This window comes from Eptesicus fuscus, chromosome 14 (genome assembly GCF_027574615.1).
Source record: "Eptesicus fuscus isolate TK198812 chromosome 14, DD_ASM_mEF_20220401, whole genome shotgun sequence".
NCBI classification, from domain to species: domain Eukaryota; kingdom Metazoa; phylum Chordata; class Mammalia; order Chiroptera; family Vespertilionidae; genus Eptesicus; species Eptesicus fuscus.
This window is the reverse complement of record NC_072486.1, coordinates 42,763,482-42,783,401: the sequence shown is the minus strand read 5'-3', so window position 1 is coordinate 42,783,401 and position 19,920 is coordinate 42,763,482. Positions and strand designations below refer to the sequence as shown.

Sequence of the window (19,920 nt, the reverse complement as noted above, 5' to 3'; positions counted from 1 at the left end):
AGATTATTAAAACAAAAATTAGACTAGACAAAGAGAAACATCCTTTTCTATAAAAGAAAATTCTCTTTTCTGAGTCACAGGAAGCAGTGCCTTTCACCCACCCGTTACTTCTCCTTTCCTTGCTAGAAAGCCCAAATAAATCATTAGACTGTATGGTGGCCCGCTATTCAGTTCTTCTTTGACCATTTTATTTTCCTTGTGATCTGTATTCCTTATGAACTAAGTTATGTGACATTTCTCCTAAGAGTCCCATCTAAAAAATCTGAGCTTATGATCTCATAATAAATATCAATAAATGTTTGATGACTGAAATTGTGGTTAAATTAAATTCACTTTTTATTATAACATTTTTACAATGAGAATTACCATTTTTAAAGAGCCAACTCCCTGATTCCATTTAAAATATGGTTTTAATTTATTCATTAACATGCTTATCACATTTTTTTCAGAAACATTACAGGGAGTAAAATATTTCTTTTTTATTAAACAAAATAGCTAAAGCAAAAATGATTGCAAAAAGGATATATACTCATGTCACGCCATTCAAATACTAAAAATCCTCTATGGCTCCCACTGCCTCCTGAATAAAGTCCAAGTTACTTTAGGGACTTCTGTGGTCTGCTCCCAATCTCTGACTTCCATTCCTCCAATTTTAGACACCCCACTCTCCCCCCCAAGAGGGAGCTGTGACCTGTTTCTTTTATTCTGTGATTCCCTCAACTTGGAATGTCTTTCACCCCTCCCCTCACCCTATGTCTTCACAACCCTCATCTCTGCTGTCCTCCAAGCTGGGTTTAAATGACTTTTTGAAATTCTTCCTGAAGTATTTTCTCCTCCCTCTGGATCCCACATCATTTTGTCTTATATTCATCTCTTCTCTTCTTGTATGATCAGTATTTATATAGAATGACTTCTGTTTCCCCACCTGATGTGAAACCCCTTGAGGACCAGATCTGTATCTAATTCATCTCTAACTATCCCTGTTGTGCCTCACTAAGGAGCCTGGCAGTGACAAAGACTTATCACTCCACACACTAATAGTCCACCTTCCACTTCAGTTCTCAAAGAGGGCAATTTTATTTTCCCGAAGAGCAGAGCATAGGTGTATTTAAATGTTTCTTTATTATTTGTTATTCACATGGTACTTTCTATATTATCACAGTCCCTTCTCAAGATAGGCCTTTAAGTAGTAGCATCAGTTATAATTACCCAATTATACAAATGAGCAAAAATTCTGAGCCTTTTTAATGTCATGGAGGATTAGAATCAAGTTTTACTGTGTCCAAATGCAATGCTTCTCCATTCTCATTCATTGTGTTTGAATCTTAATGACAGGTATCTAAACACTTGAACTGCTTTTGTTTCTGTGCTCATAGTAATCTATTTTTTGTGAGGACATTTTGTAGAATATAGGCAATATCCCAAGTTGGTAGTTTTTTACTTTTCCAACAAGCATTAGTGTAGCATGTATACAGCCCTACAGTAGCAGTGTTTCTTTCAGAGCAAGGGGGAAATTAAGCATCAAGAAGAATCTATGGGACATAGACAATCTAATCCCTGAGTTCTAGGGACACACAATCAAATGCAAGAGCATTGGACTTTGAGTTCATTGTAGCTATCCTTAAAAGATGGTGTTTATAAAGAGACATAATGACCTAAAACCCATCTTTTTATTAAGAGGAAAATGTGCCTCCAGAGGATATAGAAAAGGTTGCAAATCATGTACTTGACATCCACCTGCCAATAACATCTCAAAATATAACCCATGAACTTGACAACATACAGAAACTTATGCAACTCTGTGAGGACTACAGGACAGATGAGGACAAGCTAAATAAAGCAGCAGATAGAGCCCAGAAGATTTTGGTGAAGGCAAAAGCAGCTGAGTAAGTACAGTTTTAATGTTCTCATCTTGCCCTGGCCGGTGGCTCAGTTGGTTGGAGCATCGTCCTGTACAACAAAAAAGTTGGGGGTTCATTTCCCAGTCAGGGGTTTGATCTCTAGTCGGGGTGCATATGGGAGGCAACCAATCAATGTTCTCTCTCTCTCTCTCTCTCTCTCTCTCTCTCTCTCTCTCTCTCTCTCCCTCCCTCTTCCTCTCTCTCTCAAATCAATTACATTTCCTCAGGTGAGGATTTAAAAAGGCCTGTTAGCGCAAAAATGCTAGAATATGCCAGTATTTTAAAAGGTGGTAGGTTCACTGGTAAATTTTTCCCTTCCTTTACTATAATGAGCAGTACATTGAAATCTAAAGAAAAAAAGGCTCATAAAAAGGTATGGTTGTGTGTGTGTGTGTGTGTGTGTGTGTGTGTGTGTGTGTGTGTGTGTTGGGTGTTATGAGAAAGGAAGGCTCCTGAACTCCCACTGTAACAATAGAGGGGAAAAAGTATAGACAGGAAGGCTACATCCTGTATGATTCCAACTACGGGACATTCTGGAAAAGGCAAAGCTATAGGGACAGTAAAAAAGATCAGTGGTTGCCAAGGGTTGAGGGGAGGGATGAATAGGCAGAGCAGGGGGAATGTTAGGACGGTGAAAACACTCTGTATGACACTATAATGATGGATACATGTCCTTATCCATTTGTGCAAATACATAGAACGCACACCAAGAGTGAACCCTAATGTAAACTATGAACTCTGGGTGATTATGATGTGTCAGTGTAGGTTCATCAGTTGTAACAAATGTGCCCTCTGGTGAGGCAGGTTGATAATGGCAGGGGGGGATATGCATCTGTGTGTGTGTGTGTGTGTGTGTGTAGGGGGCGGTAATGGGAAATCTCTACCTTCCTCTCAATTTTGCTGCAAACCTACAACTGTTCTTAAAAGAAAAGTCTTTTTCTTTTTTTTTTTTTAAAGGAGAGGATGGGTTGGATGGGGAAGGGGATGTTTTGCAATTGAGCTATTTTTGCTCCGGGCACAGTCATTTCTAATTACACCTCTGCCACGTTTGTCTGATACTTCACTCACTTGGAACATTCTTCCAAAGGTGTTTGTGAGCCCATAGATCTCAGTAGCTGGTGAATGTTCACTTGAGGTGAGCTCATTTCTATAACATCGCCTATCACTTGGAATGCTTGTGATTTTAACCTCTGACTGGGCCCCTGGGCAGCTGGAATGTCAGTGAGGCTTAAATAAACCAGAATAAACAGCCCGAAAATGCAGGCCTTTGGTTCTCTCTTTGCTCTCTGCGGAGCCTCTTGACTCTCTCACCCCCACTCCCATAAAGATTTAGAAACTGTTGCTTAAGTTTGAGAAATTACAGAACTGGAATTGGCGAAGAATAGTTTTTTGTTCAAAACTTGGCAGTTATAGCCCCAAACCTCTCTGTTTATGACAAATTAAGAAGAAATAAGAGCTTATATTTGATGTTCATATCTGGTGGAATCTGTTTCTGCACATGCATATATATGTGTTTTTATTGGCATTCAATATGCCTGTTTCTCAAAATGAAAACTCCAGCCCTTTGCCTTACTTAAGAGTTTACCTTATAAATTTACTTTATAAATAATTCAGTAAATTTTTTGGTTGAATCGAATGAATTCTCAAAGTGAAACATATGAATAATTGTATAATATTTTACATTAGAAAAGCAGCAAGTGTTCTACAGAATCCTGATGAAATGTTGAATAAGTGGCAACAAGTTGAAATCACTCGAGGACGGGCAAATTCTAACATCACACAGCTGACTGCCGAGATAACAAAAATAAAAAAGAGCGCGCTGCAGGTATTTCTCTATTTTCCTCGAAACTAACCTGAAATAGATTCTGAGTGTGGAAACAGCCCAGGTTTTACAAATGCCAATGTCACGCTTGACTTACCTGTCTGATGGGATTGTAAGGATAAAATAAGATTGTGGTCACATTATGCATTTAATGTTCTACAGAGTTCTCCCAGCATCACTTCATTTTGTTGTTGACCGATCCTGGGGGATAAAGCAGGTGCTACCACCAGCTTATAAATGAGAAAATTAAGGCCACACAGATCATTAAAGTAGATCTGAGGTCAGAGTTTATCCCTTCTGATACCAGGGAGAGTAAGAGACTCTTTATTATTTTTGTTGTTATTTTTCATCTTCACCCAAGGATATGTTTGTTTTTTATTTATTCTCAAGAGAGAAAAAAGAGGGGGGAACCATTGATGTGAGAGGAAAACATTGCCGGTTGCCTCCCATACGCGCACCAACCAGGCATTGAACCCACAGCCTTTTGGTGTGGGGGACAATGCTCCAGCCATCTCAGTCAACAGCCAGGGCAGAGACTCTTTAAAGCTCACAACCCAAAGAAAGAAAGTGAATTTGTTGCCAGCTGTTTGTAACTAAATGTGCATAAAATCTCATCGGAGTATCCTAAGACTGAAAGAATATCTTACCCAAAAGAAAGGGTTTCATCCGGAGTTCAGAGAGAGCAAGACCATGGTTTAGCACATGCGATGGATCCAGGAGAGGAAGCCTGGCAACTAGAGGGCAGGGCAGGACCTAGACCCAGGATGTGTGAAGTCTCGTTCTCCCTGCTCCATCATCTAGCACATCCCCTCCCCAGCAGGTTGCAAGTTACTCAGTCTCTGTTCTGCAGCTGTGTTTGCTAGCTCTAAATACATGCATCTTGAAAAGAGAAGCAGAAAGCACAACTGAGCAAGAAGTAGTGCACCAGGAAGTCAAGAGTTGCAGATGAAGAGGTTGCATACACAGGGTTTAAGAATTAAGAATGCCTCCGGGTTTTCCTCCTTCTAGGAATATTCTCTATAATAGCGATTGACAAAATATAGCTCCTGGGCCAAACAGGCACACTAATGGCCTCTGTCTCCAAAGTCACACCGTTTTATTGGCATCCAGCCACTTGTTAGTCTACGGCTATTTTTGTGCTACAATGGCTCAGAGTTGAATAGTTGCGGAAGAGACTGTGTGGATTAGAAAGTGTAAAGTATTCACTATCTGGCCCTTTATTAAAAAGAAGTTGCAGAGACCTGCTCCAGGAAAACTCTGACATATGCTCAAAGGCACAGGAAGCAACTTCTAGTTTTAAAAATAGGGTGGACCAGTACTCCAATGAACCATCCTAGTAAGAAAATCAAAACGTTAGGTCAGACTTTTAAAAAAATGTTTTAATATATTTTTATTGTTGATAGTATTACAGATTATTTCCCATTGCCCTCCCTTCCCCCCTCTTCCCAGCCTTCACTAAAAAAAAAAAAAAAATTAATGCACAGCTGAATTAGTTAGAAACGGAGGAAATCCTCGGACACCAAAAATGACACGGAAAACATGAATCCAGAAAGGTGATTAAGCCTGAACCTGTTAGCAGAGGGCATCTGCTAACCTCTGGTGTGTTAGCGCTGTTAGTTTTAATGGTCACCATGCATAACAGACAAAAAACTGAAGCCCATGCAAGGAAGGAATAAGACCCCTATAGGAAGCTGAGACCCCAAAAGGCAAAATCCTCAGTGAAATGTTAAACCGCACACACACACACACACACACACACACACACACACACTCACAGACAGAGAACACAATACAGACACTTGCCTCTTGCTCTGGGTAGAGGAGGAAAGTCCTCACTAAGAATTGCTAACCACAAGCTGGATCTTCTAGGAGTTTGGGGTGAGGATTCACACTACCTGGGTGACCCCAACAACCAAAGCTAAAAATGTCATTGAAAGTGGTCCTGGATTGGTAGTGCCCTCAGATGCCTGACAGAGACAAACAGAAAATCCCCCCCAAAGAAATGCACCTTAAAACCAAACCTCAAAGAATTCCACCACCCCCCCCCCAAATATATTGCCTCAAACAAGATAGCAAACAACAAGATCAAAAGGCAACGGACTGTAGTTCTTACCATTATTGGGTGGGAACGTTTACTATGTTTAATAAAATTAAAAAAAAGAAGCATAACCAATGAATAAGAGACAAGAGATAACAGATGACCAGTTAGATTTGAGAAATATTTAAATAGGACTTCTTGATATGACAAGTATAGTCATTGAAATAAGAAATAAATATAGCATGTTCAGTATTTTTTGTAAGGGGGTGGGGAATTAGAAGCCACATGCATCAAGCGAAAAGTAAAATCAGAATAAAATAATGATATATTTGCACAAAGTTAAAAATATGGAACACTGCATATTGTTAGAAATACTGCATAGGCATAGAGTTAAAGGCATCAAGAAGAACATGGAATGATATATGCTAGATTCTGGTTAGTGGTTGCCTTTAGCGGGGGAGGCAATATGATGGGGAGCGGTGCACTGAGGACTTTGGCTCACTGGCCATTTTTTAAAAATATATTTTTATTGATTTTAGAGAGGAAGGGAGAGATAGAGATAGAAACATCAATGATGAGAGAGAATCATTGATTGGCTGCCTTCTGCACCCCCCCCCCTTACTGGGGTTCAAGTTCGCAACCCAGGCATGTGCCCTGGACCAGAATCAAACCTGGGACCCTTCAGTCCGCAAGCCGACGCTCTATCCACTGAGCCAAACCAGCTAGGGCATCACTGGCCATGCTTTATTCTCACCCAGGCTGGTGGGTGAATGGATATGTTTCATATTTTCTTTTAGACTCTCATATGTATGAAATATTTTTCTTTTGTAAATGGAACTGAAAATTCAAAGGAATGCTTTTCTTTCCCCTTACACCTAGCTTATTTTATGAAGAGTAATCACATCGTTTCTTTTTTTGTTTGCTTCTTGTTGCATAAAGAAACTTTCTTTTTTTCTGGTCTTTCAATCAACAACAGACTGAAAATAAAGCCCAGGAGACTGAGAAGGAACTGGACTTAGCAAAGCAACAGTCAGCGCTGGAGGATGGACTTGCCCAGCTGCGGGTCAAGTTGCAAAGGAATCAAGAGCAAGCCATCCATGTGGGAGCTCAGGCGGAGTCGGCCCAGCGCCAGGCTGGGGGCCTCGAGGAGGTCATTAGTCCCACCCCTGCCACCAAGAGCACACAGTGCTTCTCTGGAGGCTCATCCTTTATCCCCAGAGTTTTGTTCCGTTCACCAGCATGGCCTGTGGTGCCGGTCCGTGCGCAGTGGGGTCTGTTTGTGTGGATCCGATGGGCAGGGAGGTGGTGGCGGGCTGTCTCTCGAGAAGGCAGGAGTCCTCTGGCCAAACCCTATTGGAGTGTTTGCTGCCCACCCACTCGTCCCAGGGCTCTTAACGATCTTCTAGTCACATTTGTCCTGAACTCCCAAACTCTCGCAGTTTATGCCACTATAGTGTACCTATTTGCCCTTTACTCTAATTCAGTCACATGACATGTAAGGAAAACAGGAAGTGAAAGTCACCTGCCGAATAGATGAAGTTACAAAAATCAGAGTTAATTAAACAGTTGTGGAAAGTGGCCCACTAATTTAAGGTGCTGAAAGAACCTATCAACTCGTGTTCTTAGCAGGATATCTTCGCTTGGTAGCATTAATATAGTAGCTTAAACAAAAGAAAAATGCTCAATTTTTACAATTGGTCTGTTAGCTTGCTTTTAAGCCCTAGTGCTCTGGGTAAAGTTTCCACTGACGGGAGTTGAGAACATTTTCTATGGAACAGAGGCTGACAAAGGGCTTCTTGCCCCCTCCCCTTCCCCCTTCCATAGTCCGTTCCTGGGTCTGGCCTTTATTCACCTATTTAACATCCTAAATTGTCAACCACATAGGCTGATCCCAAAGATTTCCATTCTAGTTCTGAGGGAGATCTTCGTACTAACACTTCTGCTTCCCTGCCCGCCTCCCGTTCCACCTCATTTCTGTCCCCCCTTTTTGCCAACCAAGCGATGTGTCCTTGCTGCATCCAGAGCTCCCCTGCTGGCTCTGCCCTGCACAAGGCACTGCAGCTGTTTGACGTAACTGAGGAGTGGGCCAGGGCAGGACTGGGTCATTCTGTCCTGTGTGTCTCTCACCTTAACGTAGCTCAGGACAAACAATTGGTCCTTCATAAGCGTTTGCCTTCACATGGAGTAATGATTCAGATTTTGTAACAAAGTTTAATTAACTAAAGCTGATATTTTTTGCAACCTGAAAAAAAATGCAATGAAAAGCCCTGTTGGAAATATCAGAGTAATTCAAGTATATTGACTGGATTATGGTTTCCTCTTATTCCTTTTTATGAACAGTACCAGGCAAATGCCTGCTTTATCAAAATTTTCTGATGATGGAAGTGTTGCTCTGTTACAGGAGTTTGTTGAGCTGAAAAATCAATACTCTGTTCTTCAACATAAGACCAGCGCGACAGGACTGACGAAGGAAACCTTAGGAAAAGTGAAACAGCTAAAAGATGCAGCAGCAAAACTGGCTGGAGATACAGAGGACAAGATAAGAAGGATAGCAGGTATCTCCTTTTCCCCAGCTTTATGGAGCTATAGCTGACAAATAGACTTGTATATATTTAAACTGTACAATGTGCCGATTTGCTCGATGTGTACATGGTGAAATTATTACCACAATTAAGTTAATTAACACACCTATCACCTCACATGGTTACCTTTTTCTTTCTGGTACCTTTGAGAATGCTTAAGGTCTACTCACGTGCACAATACACTGTTATTAACTGTAATCAGCAACATAAGTACATTAGATCCTCAGAACTTACTCATCTTCTAACTGAAAGTTTGTACCCTTTGACCAATATCTCCTCATTTCACCCATCCCCAACCGCTGGCAGCAACCATTCCATTCCACTCTGTTTCTATCAGTTCAACTCTTTTTTCTTTTAATTCTACACATGGATGGAATGAGTGAGATCATACAGTATTTGTCTTTTTGGCTTAGCTGTCGCCAACCTTCGGACCTCATGGACCACCAGTGGTCCGCGGACCATCAGTTGGCAACCACTGGTCTGGCTTATTTCACTTAGCATAATGTCTCCAGGTTCTCATCATGTTGTAGCGAATTATACACACACACACACACACACACACATACACACACACATATATAATTTTCTTTGTCCATCCATCCGCAGACAGACACTCAGGTTGTTTCCATGCCTTGCCTATTGTGAACAATGCTGCAATGAACCTGAGGATGCATATATCTCCTCAAGATACAGATTTCATTTCATTTGAATATACATCCAGAAGTGAGATTGCTGGATCATATGGTAGTTCTATCTATTCTTCTACCCATGCTGTCAATTTGACATTCTCCATCAGGAGGTAGAATTTATACCAATTTCAATGTATCATTGACACAATTTAACCACATATGAGTCCACTGAGGAGAAAGAAGTAGGAATTGGGTTTGTGCTTTGGAAACTTGCAAAGCCAGACCTGGTTTGGGGGCAAAGGATAAATAGACAGGAATTAAGGGAAACAAACAAGGGCCTGGAGGTTCTGGGTGACGGCAGCAGTGAGAAGCCATCAGCGTCCTGTGCCTGAAGGAGCAGGGGAGCAGATCGATGAATGCTGGGAAGTAGGCCTGTGGACGATGAAACAGAAGGGAAGAGGCCATGGTTTTACTTAAAAGGGCACTGCCCTGGTCGCTGTGGCCCAGCGGTTACAGTGTTGGCCCATACACCTAAGGGTCACAGGTTTTTCCCAGTCAAAGGCATATACCTGGGTTGCTTGTTCGATCCCTGGCCCTGGTCAGGTCAGGGCAAGTGTGGGAGACAGCCAATCTCTCTCTCTCTCTCTCTCTCTACCCCCATCCCCATTCCCTCCTTCCCTCTCCCTTCCTTCCTCTCTTCCATTGTCTCTAAAAATCAATGGGGGAAAATACATTGAGTGGCCAGATTATTATGATCTCTGAATGCATAATAATCTGGCCACTCAGTGTATATCCTATATAATAAAAGGCTAATATGCAAATTGTCCCCTTGACCAGGAGTTCAACCAGCAGGCAGGCTGGCCAACCACCCATGTCCTCGCCCCCTGGCCAGGCTGGCCAGACCCCACCCATGCACGAATTCATGCACTGGGCCTCAAATATTATACACACACACACACACACACACACACACACACACACACACATACACACACAACTGAGTGGCCAGGTTATTATGCATTCAGAGATCACAATAATCTGGCCACTCAGTATATATTCTAGGATGAGGATAACACACAAAAGGGTGTTAATTAGCATTCACTCTGTGTTAATCAGAACAAACTGAGATTTACCTTTGGTCACCTTGAAATACCCTTTTCTTAACCCAGTGGTTCTCAACTGGGGGTGATTATATCCCCTCCTCTGGAGACAAAAATGTCTAAAGACATTTCTGCTTATCACAATTAGGAGGTACAACTAGTATCTAGTGGATGGAGGCCAGGGATGGTGCTAAACATCCTATACACGGGATACCACCCAAACCCCCAACAAACAATTCTTCTGCCCAAAGTATCAATGGCACTGAGATTGAAAAACCCTATCCGAACCTATGCTATGCATTTTCTCCCCTCGTGCAAATCGCTCTTTTAGAATCAGTGTGATCTAGACTCTAGGGCACCAGGTCACCGAGCAAGGCCAGTAGGTAGAAACCCAGAAGGAATCATGGACAAGGATTTTGGTCAAAATGGAGATCTTGATGCACACAAAGTGTACACACCTGGAAGGCAAACAATCAGAAAGTTCATTAGGATTTTTGCTTTCCACAACTAATACTTATGATTTTTCTGGGCAATCATCATGTCCTTGACTACCTCTAAGAAATATCAAATGATGAGTGGTTTACTTTTACTTTTGGTTGTAAAGTTTTAAAACAACAATATTTATTTGTAATATAAGTAACTCTCAAAGTTTTAAAATAATCCCAAATCCTCACTTTAAAATGCATATCATCACTATGACATGAGAAAAAAAAGATAAGAAAATGCAACATTAGTGTGGGCCAAAGCAAAGAAAAACACATACCAAACGGTTAACATTAGTTATCTCTGGGAGGAGGAGAGTGAAGAGGAAAATGCACTTTTTACATTTATATAATTGTTTTAAAAGTAGTGAGCTTGTGGACACTTTTTTCCATTTTCCTAATAATTTTAAAGGAGATACTAGGAAAGATTAAAAAAGACAGACATAATGTTTTTTACTTTATACTCTGTCACACAGGCAATACCATGAATATCAGTTTCTCCTATCCTTGATCCTTCCAAAAGAGCAAAATCATGGAGAGAATATTTTCTGTCTGATATTTGTGTCAGGATCCAAATTGTTTCCACTTATCCCCAGAGACTAAAGCCTCCACGGTTCTTGCATTAGGTTGGGAGAGAAGTTTAAGCTGGGGGACTTCTCCTCCGAGAGGTCTAAAACAACACATTCCTCTCTTCATGGTAAGACTGTTTTCACAACTCAACAAGACAGGAAAGACAGACGTTGGTTTGGCCACCTTCCCGACTCCGCCACTGGAGAAGGGGCTGAGCCACGAGGGCTGTGCTCTGTTCCCATCTGTTTGGAAGAGATGCTTGTGGGATCCCAGAAAGCAGCCCTTACTTACCTTGGCAGGATCCACGTTGAGAGAGTAGAAAATAGGCCCCAGTCTGCAGCCAGGGTCCCTCCATAGAACTTAGTCAGGGTCCCAGAAAGAAAGAGAAAGAATGCTTGGATGTAATTCTGGATCATGTGTTTGTAAACAGAGTTGTCTCAGTTATCTATCCAAGCAGCTGCATTTGGCTGAAGGGTCAGCTGGCAGGTCTGCCGGGGGCCAACCTTGGCTGAGAGGCTGGACCTCTCTGTGGGGTCTTTCATCCCAGGCTGCTTTGCAGCACGATTGTTTGAAGGTTCCATGAGAATAAGTACAGAAGCTGTGAGTCCCTTGAGGTCCTGCAACATCATTTCTTCCACTTTCTATTGGTCAAAATAACTTGCAAAGCTGACCTGGTTTGGGGGGAAAGGATAAATAGACTCTTACTTCTTGATGGGAGAAGCTACAAAGAATGTGCAAGAATTCGGGGAAGCAAGTGCCGGGGGCATTAATCCAGCATCTAGAAGGGGTCAGGAATCTGGAGAAGGCTGTGTGTAAATTAAATAAGAGTCCAAAGATGAAACATAATTTTGGAAGGCATTTTGGGGGTCAGAGAAGACTTAACTAAAGGAACTAAGTTCTCCTTGTCTCAGGACCCCTTGCTTTTTATTAACACAAATTGTCCTAAGGCAAGGTAGATATGCACTTCAAAGGCCAGGGTTTAGTGCACAGAATCCATTGTCAGATTGTAGAATTGCCTACGGCTGTTCAGGTGTTTGGCCAGTAGGAGACAATAACATGTAGATTGAAATGCCCTTAGCTGTCTGGCAGTAAGCAATCAATTATGCATCCTTTTCAGGTTTGGGGAAATGCCCTCAGCCATTACCAGATGATTCAGCCCTGCTGACATGCTGGAATTGGCTTCAAACAAGCAAGGGCCTGGGGGATCTGGGTGATGGCAGCAGAGAGAAGCCATCAGCATCCTGAGCCTGAAGGAGCAGGGGAGCAGGACATGAATGCTGTGAAGTAGGCCTGTGGGCACTGGAACAGAAGGGAAGAGGCCACCCTCAGGAGCTGGAGCTAAGCTGTGAGAACTGACAGAGCCTGCTGCTCACCAGGGAGGAGTGTGCTCGCTCTTCCCACCCTCCCTCCCACCACTTCTCAGAACCCACAGCGGCCAAGTGGGCCTGACAGCCAGAGGTCAGGGAGCCAGGTGATGTCATCCATGGAGCCAGCTTTCCAGGACACAGAGCAGGGTGGAGACTGGATCTGGTGGGGCAAATAAAAAGGAGCCAGCACAGTATTGTTAATGAATGTAGTAGAGATATGGGGGGTAGGAGGGGGGGGGAGGCTTGTCTTTTTTTTAATAATACACGTTCAAAGCTGAATCCCCTTTTCAATCCCAAATGACCTAGATTTGAAAGTTTCCAGTGACAGAATGTTGACCACCTTTCATAGTAGCTCTGTAGTCTTTGAGCAGCTGTGACTACTAGAAAGTTCTTTATATTCAGACAAAATCCTTAGGGAGCTTTCACCTGCTGGTTGCATTCTATTTCCTCAGGCTGACCAAAGAAAAAGAAAGAAAAAAAAAGCCCACACACTCTGCTTTTCTGGCCCTCAAATACTTAAAAATAGCAATGGCACATGTCTTCTTTCCTTTATATGAAAATTGCCAGGGCACTCCATTTTTGTTCACAGGACAGTTTCAGATTTTTTCATAATCCGGTTCCTTCCTCTAAACAGACTACATGCTAGTTTGACAGTTACCCCAAACCAACTGAATGGCCAGGTGTGATCTGACCAAGTGACGTAGAACATTTACCTTCTTTGAGAAGTTCCACTTCAGCCCCAAACCAGTGTCTTTTCTAACAGCCACCTCATGTCAACCATAGCTCCTTATACCTCTTCCTTCCACTATTCTGTGGACGCCTTCTTATGGTTTAATATAACTCCCAAATATTTGTTGGTTGAAGAGTGGATAAATGAATGGATGGACGGACAGATGGGAGTGAAGCCAAGAAAGGCATCACGTTGCTTTCACTGTTCAAGGACTTCAATGTTAGCAGGAGAATATGAAGTGAAAATGTCAGTTCTTTTTACTGAAAGATTGGGAAACCCTAAAGTGAAAGATACATGTTAGAAAGAATAGTTAATATAGAAAGAACAGCCCAGTCAGTGTGGCTCAGTGGTTGAGCATCAACCTATGAACCAGGGGGTCACAGTTCAATTCCCGGTCAGGGCACATGCCCAGGATTCAGCTCAATCCCCAGTGAGGGGCATGCAGGAGGCAGCTGATCAATGATTCTCTCTCATCGTTGATGTTTCTTTCTCCCTTTCTCTCTGAAATCAATAAAAATACATTTTAAAAGAAAGAAAGAAGGAAGGAAGGAAGGAAGGAAGGAAGGAAGGAAGGAAGGAAGGAAGGAAGGAAGGAAGGAAGGAAGGAAGGAAGGATCTTTGGAAATATAGCACTTCACCAGATCCAGTCAATGCTTATCTTCTGTCTCTTCATTTCTAGTCAACTCGAACTGGGAAAAGATTCACACTGATAAATGCCTTTAGGTAGAAAATACTTTTAGACAAATGTATCAGTTTGTCTGCTCTGACTTACATGAAAACCTTGAGAAGTCTGGTGAAAATAAGTGTTTCATCTAATGAATCAAAACACGAAACTAAATATTCCTTTATGCGATACATAAATCCCACGTGTTTGGTATCACTTGGGCATCCAGGAGGAATTTATCAAATGGAACTAAATAATTCATTTCATTTTCTTTTTTAGATTTAGAAAAGAAGATTCAAGATTTGAATCTAAGTAGACAAAAGAAAGCTGATCAACTGAAACGGTTGGAGGATAAAGTCATTGCCATTAAAAATGAAATTGTTGACCAAGAAAGTAAATATTCAAGCTGCTAGTGTTAGGCGGAGCTGAAGTGCAAAAGCCAGTGCCTTTGTTTCTGGTTCCTGAGGAGCAACCTGAGGAGCTGAGCTGAACGTGGGGAGCACAAAGGATCAGCCTCTTCGCCTCCCTCGCAGGAGCCCTCCCCCTGAGGCAGCTCTGCTCAGCGTTCGGGGAGTGACACTGGGCCCAGGAAACGCCTCTTCATGTAGAACAGAAGGGAGAAGTAAAGCCGTTGTCTCTGGTTTCAGAAACCTTTCCTTTTGCCTTTGCTAACTTAAAAATAATTAGTTACATATGACAAGTACAAATCAAAATAAGATTCTATTTACTAATACTAACTGTTAAAGTGTCCAGGCGAGGGGTAGTGGAGAATGGGGAGTTACTAACCAACTGGCATTAAGTTTTGGTTAAGCCAGATGAATAAGTTTCCAGAATCTGCTGTACAGTATATGTGTAGCTAACAATAATGTCCACTTAAAAATGTATTGAGAGGGTAGATCTCATATTAAATGCTCTTACCATGCTACAATAAATTTAAATTAAATCAATTATATCTTGAATACTAGAATGGAATTAATATGGGTGGTATATACTAGTGTTTCTGTGTTTTATTTGGATTTGCTTTATCTGTAAAGCCATTATTCTGTTCTGAATAAAGTGCATGTAACTCAAAATGTAACTTGTTTTTTACACCCCTTTTCCTACATATTTATTCTCTCAGCCAAAGGATTTTCTTTTCCCCAAATGACATTGGAACAGCATTCAAAAACTACTTTTCATCATTTGTCTGCAAGCATTTCTGCTGACAATCTGCCGGCTTTGAAGATGGAAGAATGTAAGTGGCCCCAAGAAGCCGGGAGATAGAAGAAAACAGATTCTCTTCCACTGCTTCCAGAAAGGAACATAGCCATGCGACACCTTGACACCTTGATTTTAGCCCAGTGAGAGCTGCATTAGACTTCAGACCTACAGAACAGTAAGGTGAAGTTGTGTTGTTTTAAGCCACTGTATTTGTCATAATTGGATTCAGCTGTAAAAGGAACCTAATATACCCTCCATTTGTTTCCCCCTCCCCCCTTCAATTGGGCGAGAATACGGTGAGCCAGCTGTAACCACGTAGATGATGAGAGTACTGGTGAAACAAGATAGAAGAAATCTAGGTCCCTGGTTGACTATACCATTGTGGCCCAGCAAGAGGTGAGGACATGAGCTGGGACAGTTTATTAAGGGGACTGTTTTCAAAGATGTGGACAGGGCGGAGGAAAGTCATAGAGGACAGGGCAGCATCCCAGAGCCAGCACTAGGCAGGGGGTCACCACCACCCTTAGACAGGGACAACTGCATTCTAAGTGTAGGGGGGCCACTGAAGAGGAACAGTGGTCTCTGGTCAAGGGATACAGCCAGCGGGGACAGCCCTGCAGAGGATTTGGGGTATAAACACCCTGATGGCCCTGACTGGTTTGGCTCAGTGGATGGAGCGTCGGCCTGTGGACTGAAGGGTCCCAGGTTCGATGCCGGTCAAGGGCATGTACCTTGGTTGCAGGCACATCCCCAGTAGGGGGTATACAGGAGGCAGCTGATCCTTGTTTCTCTCTCATCGATGTTTCTGACTCTCTATCCCTCTCCCTTCCTCTCTGTAAAAATCAATAAAATATATTTAAAAAATAAAAAACACCCTGATGTCACTCGCCCCCCCTGTCCAATTTCTTGGGCGTGTTTCCTACTTGCTGAACCAAGGAACCAGCTTTATATTCCCATGTAGGCCAGCCTCCTGGGGCACAGAAGAAGGGCAAGTTGATCTGGAGAGGCCCAGTGACCTTGTGGGTTAAAGCTGTCTGTGCCGGACCCCCCCTGGACTACCTGGTCCAGGCAGTCCTTGGACCATCACGAAATTATAATTTTTTCATGAAACCAGATCACCATACGGTTTCATCCCCTCTAAAAAATGTATTTGAGAACAATTCAAATATTTGCCTCAATATTTAGAGGGGAAATGTCAGAAGGGACTAGAATACGTGCATGGACAAAAATCTTCCCCCCCCCCCCATCTCTCCCACTCTCATAACTACCATACTCTATAGCAGCTGTTGGAAATCCTCTCCTCTCTCTGTAAACTCCCCGCGCCCCGCCCCCCCACCAACTCCCCCAAAGCAAGGAGTTGTTCTCACACAACTCTTCATTCTCTTGGGCTCCCTCTTTCTTTTTCCTCTCTCAAATCTAGAGATTTGAGAGAGGAAAAAGAAGCCCTCTGTCCTTGGTCACTCTCGCTTTCCCCTGCCATGTATGTTTGTTTACAAGACTTGATATTTTCCAAGTTGCGCAGCTGTGCGTTAGGGTGAGCCACTCCCACTTGGAGGCCGAGGCCTCACAGATGGGCAGCAGCTATACTTCCAGGCAGAGCTCACCCGGCCACTCTGGAGGGAAGCCTTTCCTTGTCATCCAAGCAGGCTTTGTCTAGGAACAAGCAATTGCATCAAGTGGCTAAGCCTACAACATTAAAGGGCACATTTGAAAACATTTTATATATATATAAAGGCATGTGTTTATATGCACTTAAGGTGTATGCAACATTTACATAAATGCAACTATAATGTGTAGGCTTCGCAGTAATCCTTAGCCATTAAACACATTAGTCCAATTAAACCCCCCTGCACACAAACCCCGGCACATGCACACCCACTCTTCCTCCCTCACACCCCATGTCCCTGCCTCGCCAAAACCAAACTTGCATAGAACATTTTTGTTCATTCACTTTATGCTTCTAACTAAAATTCTTTCCCAGCCCTGATTCTGTTACCTCAGAAAAGTGAAGAATTTAAAAACTTTGGTCAAAGAATCCTCACAGGCTTTTTCCATGATAAGCTTTAAGGCTGTTAGCACCGAGCTGCCTGCCCTCAACCCTGTTTCTTCCAGCTCCTTGTGCTAGGATGGAAGGGGGAGCTTCCCCCCTCGCCCTCCAACATAAAGCAGCTGAAGCAGAAGGTTTCTAAACACCTGCTCAGCCATCAGCTCTTAGCTTCTCTTCGGGGCATCACTTGAACCTACACCTGACCTTCAGCTGTACTCATTACAGCTAAAGACTGGCCACTCTGGAAGGCTTCTGCTCTCCCAACCTGCTTCCGATTCAGCCTGCCAGCTGAGTGGGCTGTTAGACAAAGCAAGCTTTCCACAATTTACATCAAACATTTTAATCAGAACATACAGGGGTTTTTAATAGAAATGTAGCGTTTTCTTCATGTTCCTATAAATTGTGTACTTTTTAACAGTCAAGTGATAGATTCATAGGTTGTGGGCTCAATCCCCAGTAGCGGGCATGCAGGAGGCAGCTGACTGATGTCTCTCTCTCTCTCTCTCTCTCTCTCTCTCTCTCTCTCTCTCTCTCTCTCTCTCTCTCTCTCCCTCCCCCTCTCTTCCTTATCTCTCTAAAAAATCAATAAAGACATATTTTTTAAATATACATATAATATATATATTTTTTATAGTTGGAGCCCACTTTCCCCCATTATATCATAGAAATAGGCTCTATCTTTTTAGACAACTGTTTTGTATTCCATTACAGGGGTCTAGCTTATTTACTTGACTAATCCCCTATTAATGATTATTGAAGTTATTTCCAGTTTTCCTCTTGTTATAAACAATAGTGTAAACATCTTTATACGCATTATTTGGCATGTTTTTTCCAGGGTTAAAGTTATATCTATTTTAAATGTTAATACATTTCAGACTGCTCTTTAGAAAGGCACAATTTTACCTTCCCAGTGATCCCTTATGCTAGTGCCTTTATGAATCTCATTATGTTTGAGGTCACGAGGCTTGGGGAACACTTACTGACCATTATATCATGACCACCTTGCAGCTTCTCACATGATTGTGAAAGTGCAGTTTACTATTACAGTACCAAGCAGTCCCTGGCAAGTTGGTTAACATTGTATATATCAGTATCTCATGTATCTAAATCACAGCAAACTGCTCCTCTTTTTATATTTCCCAGGAAATAAATTAAACATGCTATCTGCTTTTTTAAAGTACTAGCGTGTATTGGGGATGACTCATTCCGGCTAAAGAAGTAAGTACCTTGTGAATGTTTTCTCTCCTGAGAGCACAATGAGCATAGTTCCCGGCATTTGCTAAAAGTATGCATTCAGCAAATATCCGATGGGCTCTGTGTTCAGTGCCAGGGAAATTAGGATGCTCTCGGGGTACTTACAACTTAGCACATTTGAAAAATATATGAATAATATTCATTGCACACCTACAATTTTTTAATGATTTTATTGATTAGAGAGTGAGAGAGGAAGGGAGAGGGAGGGAGAAACATCGATGACAGAGAAACATAGACTGGCTGCCTCGTGTACAACCCCTACTGGGGATGTAGCCTGCAACCTGGGCACGTGCTCTGACTGGGAATCAAACTGTGACCTCCTGGTTCATGGGTCAATGCTCAACCCATGTGTTGTCCTGGTGCTGGGATACAGCAGAGAGTGCCAGAGGTGGGTTGCATATCTGCTTTAGAACAATCTAGAAGACCTTCTCCAATAGATGTATGCCCAAGTATTACACCTGGGCAGTGGAATTGAGAAGGTTACATATATGAAGTATCATAGAGGTGGACTTTGAATGTAAGTAAAAGCTGGCTTGGGGGAGGAGAGGGAGAAGGCCTTCTAGACAGAAAGAACTGGATGAGTCAAAAAACAGGGTTTGGGTTTTGAGAATGGTGAGTATATCAGGGCTAGAGCTTGGTGAGGATGGGAGGCTGGGAGGCTGAGAATACAGAGCTGAGAGATTACTTAGGGGTCAGATTTCAAAGAGCCTTTATCGTGTGCTAGGGTTCCTGAACTTTGTACTTGTTTCACAGATAAGGAAACTGAGGCACACAGAAATGTAAACATGGTCCCAATTTAAGAGCCTTGTCATGTCATTCAGTAAATCTATTAGTGACTAGAAATAACAAATTTAATTCCATAGGTCTTTGAATGTGTATTTCAAGGTAAGAACCCAGACATAGTCAACATTTATAGTATGCTTTATTCAAAGTATAACAAGTATTTATACTTCAAAATGACTTTTGGTTGGAATTTTTATTTTTAGTTACACCAGTTGTAGACAAATACATTCTCCTTATTTAAACAAAGTTTAAATATTACAGATAAGGCAAGAGTCCCCTTTAACCCCCATCCCAAACAAAATTCCTGTACTTTCCCTTAAAGTACCCACTCTATTATCCACTTGCCATGCCTCCTCCTAAAACTTTATCATTGCTTATTCATGTATTTATACACTTATGTTTATATAGAAATAGAAAATTATAATGTTCTTCCTTTATCCTATACTTTAACCCTGTTGATCGTTTACAATAGTATATACATTTAAGATAACCCTGACCTTCTCTAAATGTAGAATATAAACCATTCAACCATAGTAGTGCTCGGCACATAGTAAATGCTCAAGAAACGTTAAAGAATGAGAGAGAGATGTTGCTGCTAAGGCTTAAGGTACTAATTGGGTAGATAGGTGGAATTCCTAAGGTCAAAGGTCAACCAAAGAGTGGTCATTATCACCACCTAGAATATCCGAGTAGATGACTGAATTGTCAGTTCCATATTCCATGATTTCTAAATAGGGTCACCAAGAAATCA

General features: G+C 42.1%; 1 protein-coding gene across 1 annotated transcript in view; it reads left to right on the top strand.

Annotated features, from left to right (window-relative positions):
* LAMB4 (laminin subunit beta 4) overlaps nucleotides 1–14,298 on the top strand; it is an 89,073-nt gene extending 74,775 nt beyond the window's left edge. The window contains exons 29-33 of the mRNA XM_054726280.1: nucleotides 1,679–1,886; nucleotides 3,588–3,726; nucleotides 6,738–6,911; nucleotides 8,163–8,316; nucleotides 14,165–14,298. Coding sequence (XP_054582255.1) covers nucleotides 1,679–1,886; nucleotides 3,588–3,726; nucleotides 6,738–6,911; nucleotides 8,163–8,316; nucleotides 14,165–14,298 — 809 coding nt within the window. The remainder of the gene's footprint in view (nucleotides 1–1,678; nucleotides 1,887–3,587; nucleotides 3,727–6,737; nucleotides 6,912–8,162; nucleotides 8,317–14,164) is intronic.
* The last annotated feature ends 5,622 nt before the right edge of the window (nucleotides 14,299–19,920 follow it).